The 12,533-nt window shown below is 43.5% G+C and overlaps 1 protein-coding gene across 1 annotated transcript; it reads left to right on the top strand.

Moving 5' to 3' along the window:
• Nucleotides 1–6,016: 6,016 nt before the first annotated feature.
• GPR75 (G protein-coupled receptor 75) lies at nt 6,017–7,639 on the top strand. Its single transcript, XM_060117809.1, has one exon. The coding sequence runs from the start codon at nt 6,017–6,019 to the stop codon at nt 7,637–7,639; it is 1,623 nt and encodes a 540-aa protein (XP_059973792.1).
• The last annotated feature ends 4,894 nt before the right edge of the window (nt 7,640–12,533 follow it).

Below are 12,533 nucleotides of genomic sequence, written 5' to 3'. Positions count from 1 at the left end.
TTTCAATAGCAGTGTCCTAAGTACTTCACTTGAATGGAACTTTCTGGTTTTCTGGCACTCAGTGAAGGAAAAGAACATTCAAATAGCACTCTGTGTTTCCAAGTGGTACCCTCTGAGAAGGTCAGAAAAGTAGTAAGATCCTAATTACCCAGGTTGGGACACCGAAGTAGTAAAGAGTTTAACTGTCTTTCTTTTGTCCCCAGAGTAACAAACATCCTTGGGAATGCTACTTGATAACTCTTGAGACTAAAACCCACTTTTATGAGTTCATTATTTTGGACACACTGTGCACTTTAGAATGAGAGGCTGGTAAATTTTTTGGTTTGTGTCCTTGCTTACTAAAATTAGCTGCATACATTGCACCATTGCTTTTCAAGATGATTAACATTGAACACAGCATTGAGTAACGGCGATGATTTCTTGGCTTGGTTATTTCACTTGCATGGGTAGTTTCTTTGCTCTTCGCATTTGTTTCCTAGTAGTTATGCCCTTTGCTGAGTTCCCTCAATAAATTCATTAATACTTTCAGAGAGCTGAGAGGAGAAAAAATTAGGTTATGGTTGGTTTGACTTAAAGTCTGTTGCAATGATTTGATTTACAGATTCTGTGTCTCAGAGTACCAAACTGGACGACAACGGCAGTTTAAGAGAAAAAGTATTAGCTACAGCGTAGAGAGGAGCTAGGAAGGCGGACTCGGAAGCGCCAGGAATGGGGAGAGGTGGGCGGCGGGTCGACCAGAAGCCTGGGAAGCCCCCAGATCCCGCCAAGACCGACGTGAAGCCTGGCCACGCCTCGCTGTCCACGGTCTCCACCCTCTAAGGGCCAAGGCCCCCGTGGGTCGCGCTGTGTCCGTCGGTGCCCCCACCTTTGCCCTCCTCTCCACCCAGTCCGCTCCCCCTCTTCCTCGGTATGTCAGCTCGTAACAGCCTCGGGGAGCCGCCACTACCCGAGCGGCAAAACGGCGCGCCTGAGACCTCGAGCGGCGCGGAGGACGGAGGTCGGGGCGACGGGAGCGGTCGGGCCCCGGGGCAACGGGAGGCCCGCGAGTCGTCGAGGGCGCAGGGGCAGGCGGGGCGCCGAGCCGGAGTGTCCGGCGTGGGGGTGGGGGGCGGCGCCCTCGGCGTCTCCGTGACTGCGCCTCCACGCCCCGGCTTGCCGCGGCTCCCGGGATGCGCGGAGGCGGCAGCGATGGCGATGATGCCTCTAGCCCTGCATCCTCCCGGGCGGCGGGCGGAGCTGGGGTCGGGGCTGCGATATGGAGGAGGAGGGGCGGCGCTGCGGCCACCGGGCAGGTGAGAGACCACGGGCCCCTGGAGGAGGACGACCCCGCGGGGACCGGAAGGGCCGGGCCCCGAGAAGCCGCCGGGTGAGCTAGGAGGCGGCCGCACAGGTCCAGGCCCGGCCGCCGTGCACCTGCGCTCCTGGCGCGGCCTGTGGGGAAACCATTTCGCTCCTGTCCTGCCGGTTCCCCGGCTCTGCCGGGGCCCGTGGAACCCCACCCCCGCCGCCCATGCCCTGCCTGAGCCCTCCCCACCTCACCAGCCCTCTGCTGCATCTTTTACAAGCCTCCCTGGACCGACCTAGGCCTTCCTTACCATAACCTTCCCCAGCCAGGGGAGCCCCTACCCATCTCAAGACCCTGGTCTGGGTCGCTGTGCCCTCCCAGGAGTCTCCCACAACGTCCTCACACTGGGGGTGCTCCCCAGCCTCCCCTCTCCCTCATCCACTGACAGACCCGACCCTATCAGCTGCTCTGGGCTTCAAAAGGTAGTTCCACTGGGGAGAAAGAGCATGGCCTCTGAAATCAGTTAAATCTGGCTTGAATCTTAGTGACCTTGGACAAGTCATCTAACTTCCCTCATGTTTTCCTGATCAGTACAAATACAGTGGGAAGAATAATAATAATAGTACAGAACCTTGTTTTCTTGTGAGAGTTGGCTAGACTGAAAATGCCTGCCCTCGAGGAACTGAGGATATAATGAGAAAACAAGAGTTGGAAGAATCCAGGTCATGAGTTGACTTGTAAAAGCTCATATAAAATGTTTTAATATGTACTAAAATACTAAGACAGCACACTAGATTATCAAGAGGCTCTTCACACACATCCTAATGAGAAATCATTGCTGTACAATTTTCACTTACTATTTCTTGCTTACTTTAGGCTCTCTCCTTCTTAGTTGTAATATGATGCATATGATATGAATTAATTCCTTCTTATTGTGCTTAATATGTTTTCTGCTTAAGACTGGTGTTCCAACTTAAAATTTCTCTGATTTTATTACTTCAATTACATCTTCTTCCAGAACTTGTTTATGGTCCCAGAGATAAAGAGTAACTTGTATGCTTGCATTGAAAAGAATGTTGGTAACCTTTATTTAATATTTAGGAGTAAGTAGTAAATAGGTATTCTTTACCTCCCCCCTCCCCCAAATAAGTGAGTTTTATGGTTCTGCTATCATAGCTTTTCCCCAAATTGCCATCTCAGCCTCCTCTTTCTTAAAGTCTCAGAAGTTAGTCCTAAGACCTGGGTTTACTTTCCCTCCATTTCCTTACTGCTTCTGAAGTTTCTCTGCCCAAACCTTTACTTCTGTTCTGTCTTCTGCTTTTTCTCCCTTTTCTCTTCCCAGCCTCTGATTCCTTCCTTTTTTTTCTAGTTATCCCAAATCAGAATGATTTATAGTTACTTTATACCAGAACCATAATTTTTCAACCTTGCCAAAAAGGTACATGGAAATATATGTGTGTGCGTGTGTGTGCGTGTGTGTGTGTGTGTCTATTCAAATTTGGGGCTCCAGGAACTTTGAGTTGGGAAGGGATTGCAATACCTACTTCGTAGGATTATAATGAGAATGAAATAAAGTTTGATAACCTATGTAAAGCTTCTAGTAGAAGTGCCTGTCATATAATAACCACTCAGTAAATTATAGCTGCTGTAACTGTCTTCTGACCTGGGACTCCCTGCCTTGATTGCTTTGCTATTCTGTTTGGCTTGGTGGTGGAGTGCTGCCTTTAGAGAGTAAGTGCTTAGGTTCAAATCCATACTGTACCCCTTTAAGATAGGTGCTCTCTCTCTGAGTCAGTTTCCTCATCTGTAAAATAGAGATAAGTTATACTATCTCAGGGTTGTTTTGACGATTCAATATATTAATAGTGTGGAGCACTGAGAGCAGTGCCTGGCACATCACAAGCACTTAGTAAAGTGAACATACTAATGATAATGATGATCATTATCATTATATATAATATATATAATATAATATATAATATATATAGTATATATAGTATATATATAATATATAACATAATCATTATAATTATATATATAATATAAAGATAATGATCTTTATATTCCTGACCCAGAATTCTACTTTATTTTTTAATGTATACTTTAATTTTTAATGTATTGAAAACATTTAAGTTTATTGAAGCAATTATAATTGGAGAGAAAATGAAAGCTTTCCCTCAACTCCTCCAAATCCTTTTTTTTCCCTTCTGCCTCTTATCCTTGACTAATGTTGGTGCCTCATCATTCCATTTTCCCCTTTCCAAATTTCTCCCAGCCTGGGGTCTTCATAACTTCCATCATCCGCTTCTTTTTTATTACCCACTTACTCGATATTTTTCTTAGCATCCTAATTCCAGACTCTTCATCATTCTAATTTCCCCAAGCCAAATTTCTGCTTCTCTCTTCGGGGTCAGGGGAGTTTGCTATAAACCGTAGTATCACCTTTCTGCTCTTCTTGCTTCCACAAATTGGATTTTCTCTTCTATTTCTTTTTTCATCAGTTAACCCCAATCCTCCAATTAACAATTAAAAAATTAACAGTAAAAGGTTTTATTTTTTCACTACACAGGTATCAAAAAGGGTTCAGAAACAGGCACATACTCTTTTAAGTGAAAATAATAAGCTATCCATTATTATTATTTTTAAATTCTAATCATCAAGAAACAAAAGGTCAGGATTAATTTTTCTATCTCTTTTATATAAGGAAAGTACAGAAAAGTTGGTCCTGCTTCCCAGTGGAGAAATTCATTATATTGTTATAATCTGCACTTTTGACCATTGAGAATGTAGAAGAGGTTATCTTCTTCCTTCATGAAGGACACTAGTTAGTTTTATGGATCTCCCCAGGACTGAAATTTGTCTGATACTCACTGGCACAGCTGTACCTATTATTGAATGCTGGGTGACTTCTGTATTGGGTGGTCCATAGCTCCTGCTTGGAGGCCCCAGTAATCCTCACTAACCAGGCCCCTTCCTCTGTACCCCATGATTCAGCAACTAAAGGGTTAACCCTAGGACAGCTGGAGGCCTCTGGGACTCAGCTTGAGCTGGTGGTTAACTATTCTGAACATCACCCCTGGACCTCCCCTATACCACTGGTTATTCCTAAAATACTGGATTAAAGCAAGTTATTTTTGGTTGCCAAGAGCATTGCACCAGTCTCCAAGGAACAACTTAAGCTGTACCACTGGAAGCATCTTTGGGAGCGGGATGGGCACCAGGCCACACAGGACTTTGGGATTTGGGACAACAGAACATTGTGTGAGTGTATTTTAAATCTCATTGCAAAATGGAAAAAAAATGTTAAGAAAGTAAAGGACCAAGAAGAAAAAGTTGTTCTTTAAAAGTAGAGGCTGTGTCTTGGGCTTCCCTGGTGGCGCAGTGGTTGAGAGTCCGCCTGCCGATGCAGGGGACACGGGTTCGTGCCCCAGTCCGGGAAGATCCCACATGCTGCGGAGCGGCTGGGCCCGTGAGCCATGGCCGCTGGGCCTGCGCGTCCGGAGCCTGTGCTCCGCAACGGGAGAGGCCACAGCAGTGAGAGGCCCGCCAAAAAAAAAAAGTAGAGGCTGTGTCTTATTCATCTTTGTACCCACAGTACCTACCGTAAAGCTGGAGGGGAGTATGCACACGGTAGATATAAACTGGGTGAATGCATGCATGAATGGGTGCATGCCTCCTGCTTCTTCACGAGGATATTCCTGCTGGGATAATGATAACTCACATTTATACAGAGTTTGCAAAGTGTAAATCTCAAATATAATTCTGACACCCTTCATTACTTCCACTTTTTCCCTCTCAAATATAGTCCTACACAAAGTTTTTTTCCAAAGGAGAGTGAGGAGTTGACCAAGAAATCACAAATAGGGAGAAGAAAATATAAATAACGGAAAATAAAGGATTCTTCCTAGGAAAAGAAGTCGGATTTGTTAGTGATGTGTGGGAGTTAGGTAAAAGGCCACAGTATACACTTCAAAAGTAGCCTCTTGCTTATGCGTCAAGCACAGCACGTGCTGTTTCTTGCCTCAGTCCTTCTGCTGCAAAGACCTACTCCCCTTCTCCCAGCCTGTCTGTCCCCCACTCCCTGCCCCTCGCCTTTCACCCAACTAGCTCCTCCTTATCGAGAGCTGCTTCAGCCTCTCTCAGCCTCCACCCCGGGCTGGATTATGTCCCCCTTCTCTTCCTCCCACAGTGTGCTGCCATCAGCTGATTTGCCACATTTGGCTGCAATTACATAGGTTGATCTCCAACTAGATTGTGATCTCTTTCGTGGAGAGATCATGTTCTCGTGTCTTCAGTGTCTGGCACTGCAGAGTTTCCGAAGGTAACATCTGCACACACATCCTTCAATCACAATCTCAAGGGTGAGGCCCAGGAATCTGTTTTTTGTTTAACCCACTCTCCAGATGATGCTTAAACTAGTTTGGAAACCACTGTGTCATATAAAACCTGAAATCAGCTGGATGAATGTATTTTGAGGTCTTTGTGTCTTTCCTGTGTGGGGCTTTGCAAGGAGAAATGCTTTCTAGGCACTGGGTCAGAGCTGAAAAAGTCTAGTGCTTTTGTAAAAGATCATGAGGTCACTCTTCTTTCTCCATTAATTCCTTTCTGTTTCTGGATATGCATTTTTGTGCGCAGGCTTTTCTGCCTTGGGCCTCTTTTGTCAAATATCGCTCATCTGTGAGTTGAGGCCCTGACTCCCTTCACACAGAAGGAAGTCATCTCTCTCTGAAGATGAACTCAACGGACCTCCCTCAGGATGCTCCCAACACTACCCTGCTACGTGTGCCTCACTCCCAGGGAGAAAACAGCACTGCTCTCCAGGAGGACCTCCAGGACCTCATCCACACGGCCACCTTGGTGAGCTGTACCTTTCTGCTCACAATCATCTTCTGCCTGGGCTCTTATGGCAACTTCATTGTCTTCTTGTCCTTCTTTGATCCGGCCTTCAGGAAATTCAGAACCAACTTTGATTTCATGGTCCTGAACCTGTCCTTCTGTGACCTCTTCATTTGTGGCGTGACGGCCCCCATGTTCACCTTTGTGTTGTTCTTCAGTTCAGCCAGCGGCATACCGGATGCTTTCTGCTTCACCTTCCACCTCACCAGCTCCGGCTTCATCATCATGTCCCTCAAGACAGTGGCGGTGATTGCCCTGCACCGGCTCCGCATGGTGTTGGGGAAGCAGCCGAACCGCACGGCCTCCTTTCTCTGCACCTTGCTCCTCACTCTGCTCCTCTGGGCAACCAGTTTCACCCTCGCCACCTTGGCCACCCTGAAAACCAGCAAGTCCCACCTCTGCCTTCCCATGTCCAGTCTGATTGCCCGAGAAGGGAAAGCCATCCTGTCTCTCTATGTGGTCGACTTCACCTTTTGTGTTGCTGTGGTCTCTGTGTCTTACATCATGATTGCTCAGACCCTGCGGAAAAATGCTCAAGTCAGAAAGTGCCCCCCTGTGATCACAGTTGATGCTTCCAGACCACAGCCTTTCATGGGGGCCCCTGTGAAGGGAGGTGGAGATCCCATCCAGTGTACCATGCCAGCTCTGTACAGGAACCAGAACTACAACAAACTGCAGCACGTTCAGACCCACGGATACACCAAGAGTCCCAACCAGCTGCCAACCCCTGCGGCCAGCCGGCTCCAGCTGGTGTCAGCTGTCAATCTCTCCACGGCTAAGGATTCCAAGGCGGTGGTCACCTGTGTGATCATTGTGCTGTCGGTCCTGGTGTGCTGCCTTCCACTGGGAATCTCCTTGGTGCAGGTGGTTCTGTCCAGCAATGGGAGCTTCATCCTTTACCAGTTTGAACTGTTTGGTTTTACGCTTGTATTTTTCAAGTCAGGATTAAACCCTTTTATATATTCTCGGAACAGTGCAGGGCTGAGGAGGAAAGTGCTGTGGTGTCTGCAGTACATAGGCCTGGGTTTTTTCTGCTGCAAACAGAAGACTCGACTTCGAGCCATGGGAAAGGGAAACCTCGAAGTCAACAGAAACAAATCCTCCCATCATGAAACAAACTCTGCCTACATGTTGTCTCCAAAGCCCCAGAAGAAATTTGTGGACCAGGCCTGTGGCCCAAGTCATTCGAAGGAAAGTGTGGTCAGTCCCAAGATGTCTGCTGGACATCAACATTATGGTCAGAGCAGCTCAACCCCCATCAACACTCGGATTGAGCCGTACTACAGTATCTATAACAGCAGCCCATCCCAGGAAGAGAGCATCCCACATAACTTACAGCCAGTAAATTCTTTTGGATTTGCCAATTCATATATTGCCATGCATTATCACACCACTAATGATTTAATGCAAGAGTATGATAGCACTTCAGCCAAGCAGATTCCAGTCCCCTCTGTTTAGAGTCATGGAGGCTAGAGAATCTTACGTAAATGTTTTTGTTTCTGATACTAATTGATTTTTTAAAATTCTGTGAGACCAGAGGTACATAAAAACTTAAAGACCTAGACAGTTGACACTAATGACTTCCTTTTGTCTGAAGTATTAGCATCTATTGGTTTGCTTTGCAGTTTCTTGACATTTTAAGAGTTGATGTAAAAGTTTATTATTTTACACCTGACCTGTGCTCCAATCTTTTGTACTAAACTTTTAAATAGATGCCAGGGAATGATCATGCTACTGTATTAAAGTAGGGAATGAACTGATTATGGTCATTTGAGTCAATGTTATGGTTTTTGAAGTAAGTATGAGCTGGAATTTTTAAAGAATGTGAAGGTACCGTCTTTACTGAGGCATTATTTTTATTAACTGAATTATAAATTTTGACTCTTTGGAGTGTTGAATTGGGATCAATATACTTTTTTTGGTTGCAGGCTTACTGGAATAAATAATACATTGTTAAAGCAGAAAATCAGAAATGTATTATCTATAACTATTTTTACCAAAAATACCCAAGCATTAGTTACTTTCTTTTCATAAGACAGCCAACTAAGAATAGGGTATTAAGATTATTACCATTTCTAATTATAGACATTATTATTTTGTGTCAGCTGAGCAGCTGTATAGTTCTTTTAAAAAGAAGTCTGTTTTTTCTTGCTAAAGATGAATTATTCTATTTCAGAATGATCTTACCCAAGAAACCTAGTGAGGAGGACTGCATCTATAGTAGAGGGGTGCTCTTCATGGGGTAGTAGGCACTAAATGGTCATCTCATCAGGGTGCTATTATGTGGGAAGCAGGCTAGACTGTTGTATGTTGACTCTTGTATATACAAGAAGGCATAAGGATGAGATGGGGGTGTTTTGATTTATGCTTTCCTTCTGTGTGAGAATGATTTGTTGACAACCTGACGAAGACTAAGTAACTATTTAGAAAATTTTCTTGGTCTTTGTTTATGTATTACCATGGTAGAAAAATTCTTAAGATGATCTGTTTTCGAACTAATTGTGTTATTTCTCTCCCATGAATCTTAAACTGGAAATGGGCAATAAGGCAAAATGGATTAAGTATTTCTACATTTAAACTAATTTTATTATATACTCTGTGATTCCTAGCATAATAACTGTAAACTTATATTTTTATGTAAAAATGTTTTCATTATACAGTTGGCATTTGAACTCAATACAATTTTGGAACTATAACTTCTAGACAAGATGAGCATCAAGATACAAAACCTATCTTTATAAATTGTTATATTCAAGAACTGTTATTGCAGATTGGAAGGTACTTTGTCCCTTGGATGAAAGGTGTTCAGTTAATAGCATCTTCTCCCATGCTGTTCCCAAATACAGAGGTCATGAGACACATGGAGAAGACAGCTGGTACTCAGCTAGAACTCTGCTCAGTCTCATCTAATAACTCTTACCTTCCAGGATCAACCAGTCATTTCTATTTCCGAGGCTTAAGTATGAGATATGGATTTTATTTTGCTGTTAAATTCACCTTTTAGGACTCTCTCCCTTCTTTCCTTCTCTCTCTTTTGTCCTTTTATTTTTGCTATTAAATTTTATAACAGAAGAGAAAATATACACTCTTCTTTTTTTCCTTTGGTAATTGAATGCTATTTTTGGAAGTCACTATGACCTATTTCAACTGTGCTTTTATATTTTTAATACAACACTATTTTCATTTATTAATACTTCCATGAGGTAGGTTCGTATATTACCTCTTTTTAACAAAGAATTAAGAAATATAATATCCTCTCCCAAGATCATTTGAAGAACTGTGGCAAATTAGGAATGAAACTTTTGTCTAAATTCAGAACCTGGTATTTAAGTCAATAAGCCAAACAGCTTTATAAGTAATAACATTGTAATCAAGAAGCTATTTCATACTTTTTAAGGTATGAATCTCTTTTTTGGCCAGGCATTTCAAATGTGACTCAATAAAAGATTTTTTTTAAAGTAATTTCTACTTGTAAAACTAAAAATGACAGGTTTCCTTTGTGACCTCTGAGTCTGAGATGATTTGACCCATGTTTGGGAGGTAAAAATCATAGCATAAAGCAAATAAGCATGTGCATATGAGGTGTTCAGTCTCTTTATGCTCATCAAGAAATTATTGATTTAACTTGCATGAAATACATAGCAGGCTAGATTCTTAGCCTTCCTGTATATTTATATCTCTGTATCTATGTCTATGTGTAGATATATGTAGATACAGATACAGAGATAGATATATGTAACTTGTCTCTTCATAAGTTATATATGTCTATCTATATCTATGTCTATTTGGAGATAAAGATATAAATAGACATATATAACTTTTCCATAAGGGCTAAAATGAGAACTTTTATAAAAGTAATGAGAATTCAGTTGAATGTGACTAATTAGCAGGGTATATTAATTATTTCTCTTGATGCTTTACTGTGATGCAAATTGTTCTGATGTTAACCATTAGGTCAGATTTGTATTTCTGATGCTTTTAATGTTCTTTTAAACTAATGTTTGGAAAATAAAAATAATGAAAAACCTAACATTTCTGAACATCAGACTGCAATACTTTTACTTTCCTGTCAATCATTTAAAAACCATCGGAGAATAGCAGTGTTGAAACTCAGAGAGAGTTCTTTTCCTTAAAAGACAAAATAACTTGTTTGACCACATTGTGTAGCATGCATTTGTGCTCAGAATAATCAAGAATAATTAGTTCCAAAGGTTAATTATTTACTAAACTAAGTTTATCACCCAGTGGGAAAACTCCTGACTAAGCATTTCAAAAACGTCTTTAAAATGAAATGAATCTGGAAAAAGATACAGAATTCTGGATATTTCAGTTTATCAATCACGGTTTTAAGAATCAGAAAACATTAAGCAGAAAAGAACTGAATATCAGAAATCAGATGTCTTCTCAATCATTAAAAGGTCAAGGCTCTATGATGACATGTCTGCAGGAAACATTCCAGAATAAACACTACCAGTCTGACTAGCCAGCAGAGATGCTTTTTCCGCTACAGCCAGGAAGGGAAGGAGTGAGGAGGCCTCCTTGGACCTTGGACTTCAAGGACACCTGTTGAAGTAGACATCCAGAGAGATCAGGAAGCTGCTGCACTGCCACAACCTCTACAACTAACCCTCTTGACACCTCCAAAGCAAATGCTGAATATCAAAGCAGTGCCGCAGAAAGAAATTTGGCACCAGGCATTTAGTTGGCAGAACCCAATTTACATTTAAAACCCTAGTTTCTGTGAGTCTGGAAAGTGTAGTTACACTAAAAAGATAAACTAAAAGGAGGTTCAGAACAGATACTGAGTTCCAATCCACTCCGTCCACAATGGTCCATCTTTCTGGTGCTTAACATTTATAGCTGCTCCTTTAGCCATATTTCCAAAGAACACGAACTCTCCCATTTGAAATAATGCAACTTCTCTCATTTAAACAAAAACATGCCTCCTCTCCTCCAGAGGAAAGATGCAAAGTCCGATCAACTATTCTATTTCTTGGTAATGTTACTCTTCTGGTTTAGTCAAAAATCTCAACTTTATATTCTGTAACCTAAGGATGAAATTGTAAAGTTTACCACTGTATGGTCCGGCCACTTAAGATGACTGTTCTCTTGCTCTCTGTACATCCCCTGCCCAATCGGTGCCTGCTTCACCTGCACCCTATTCACATGACTGACCTTCCTGCGAACTTGCCCCAGCTGGTGATTGTTCTTATCAAAGGGGCAGTGAGAGGCGTGATAAGAGGCTTGCCCCTCTATTGGTTTCCCTGGTAACTAATGAGCCCACCTGATGTCAATTCCCCTATAACTGGTAATTCCCCCCACAGGGAGCAAAGACTGCTGCCATGTCCTGCCCGTCGTCCACCACACACAGTGGGCTGTCGCTCCAGGACCTTGCTTCAGACATGTAAGCTCCCCCATCCATTAAACCATTTGATACCGATCAGGGTTCTTGGTCTTCTCCAGTCAATATAAATTGATAAGAGGCCAGTCAAGAAATTCAGGCGAGGCTTTACTGGGGCCTCTGTTGCAGCAGGAGGGTAGCGAAAACAAGTAACAAGTTCCCTTGCTCACTCCCCAAGGTGGAAGGAGCTGGTTCCTTATATGAGGGTAGGGGTGTGTCTAGGGGTCGCGCCAGAGGGGTGGCTTAGTTGTTTTGCCCACCCCTTTGTTGGTATTGAGTGCTGGGGGCACGTGCAGTACCCTGCTTTGGCTCCTAACACACTGTTTTTACTCCCAGCTCTTCAGAAGTGGCAGTTGGGGTTTTTTTGGTCTTTTTGTATCTTTTGTCTAGAATTTGCCCGAACTGTGCATGGACAGCAGCTACTTTTAGTCCCTTATAGTTTTCTTTGTATCAGTATTTTCTTTTTTTTTTTTTTTTTTTTTTGGCGGTAAGCGGGCCTCTCACTGCTGTGGCCTCTCCCGTTGTGGAGCACAGGCTCCAGACGTGCAGGCTCAGCGGCCATGGCTCTCGGGCCCAGCCGCTCCACGGCATGTGGGATCTTCCTGGACCGGGTCACGAACCCGTGTCCCCTGCATCGGCAGGTGGACTCTCAACCACTGTGCCACCAGGGAAGCCCCTGTATCAGTATTTTCTTGCTCCAGGAGACGTTAGTCCAGGCGCAAGCATTGCAGCACTGCAGCAAAGGGTCCCAGGTCTCAGCCTGTCTCACACTGATGTCTCTGTTGCTGACTCCAGGCTCTTTCTTCAGTCTTGAAGCTGGGCAAGCACAGGCCTTGTAGGCCTGTGGGGTGCAGCCCAATAACCACCAACAAACACATCTTATAGAAAGTAGCAGAGAAAACAGGGTAAGAACAAGAAATAGTTGAAATGTTTCATAAGGGAGAAAATATG

This window comes from Mesoplodon densirostris, chromosome 14 (assembly GCF_025265405.1).
Source record: "Mesoplodon densirostris isolate mMesDen1 chromosome 14, mMesDen1 primary haplotype, whole genome shotgun sequence".
NCBI lineage: Eukaryota > Metazoa > Chordata > Mammalia > Artiodactyla > Ziphiidae > Mesoplodon > Mesoplodon densirostris.
Note: the sequence above shows the minus strand (reverse complement) of the source record. Positions and strands in the feature narration are given on the sequence as shown.

Bases quoted from the DNA above. Each gene is read 5' to 3' on its own strand.
- GPR75 (XM_060117809.1), top strand. From the start codon at position 6,017: ATGAACTCAACGGACCTCCCTCAGGATGCTCCCAACACTACCCTGCTA.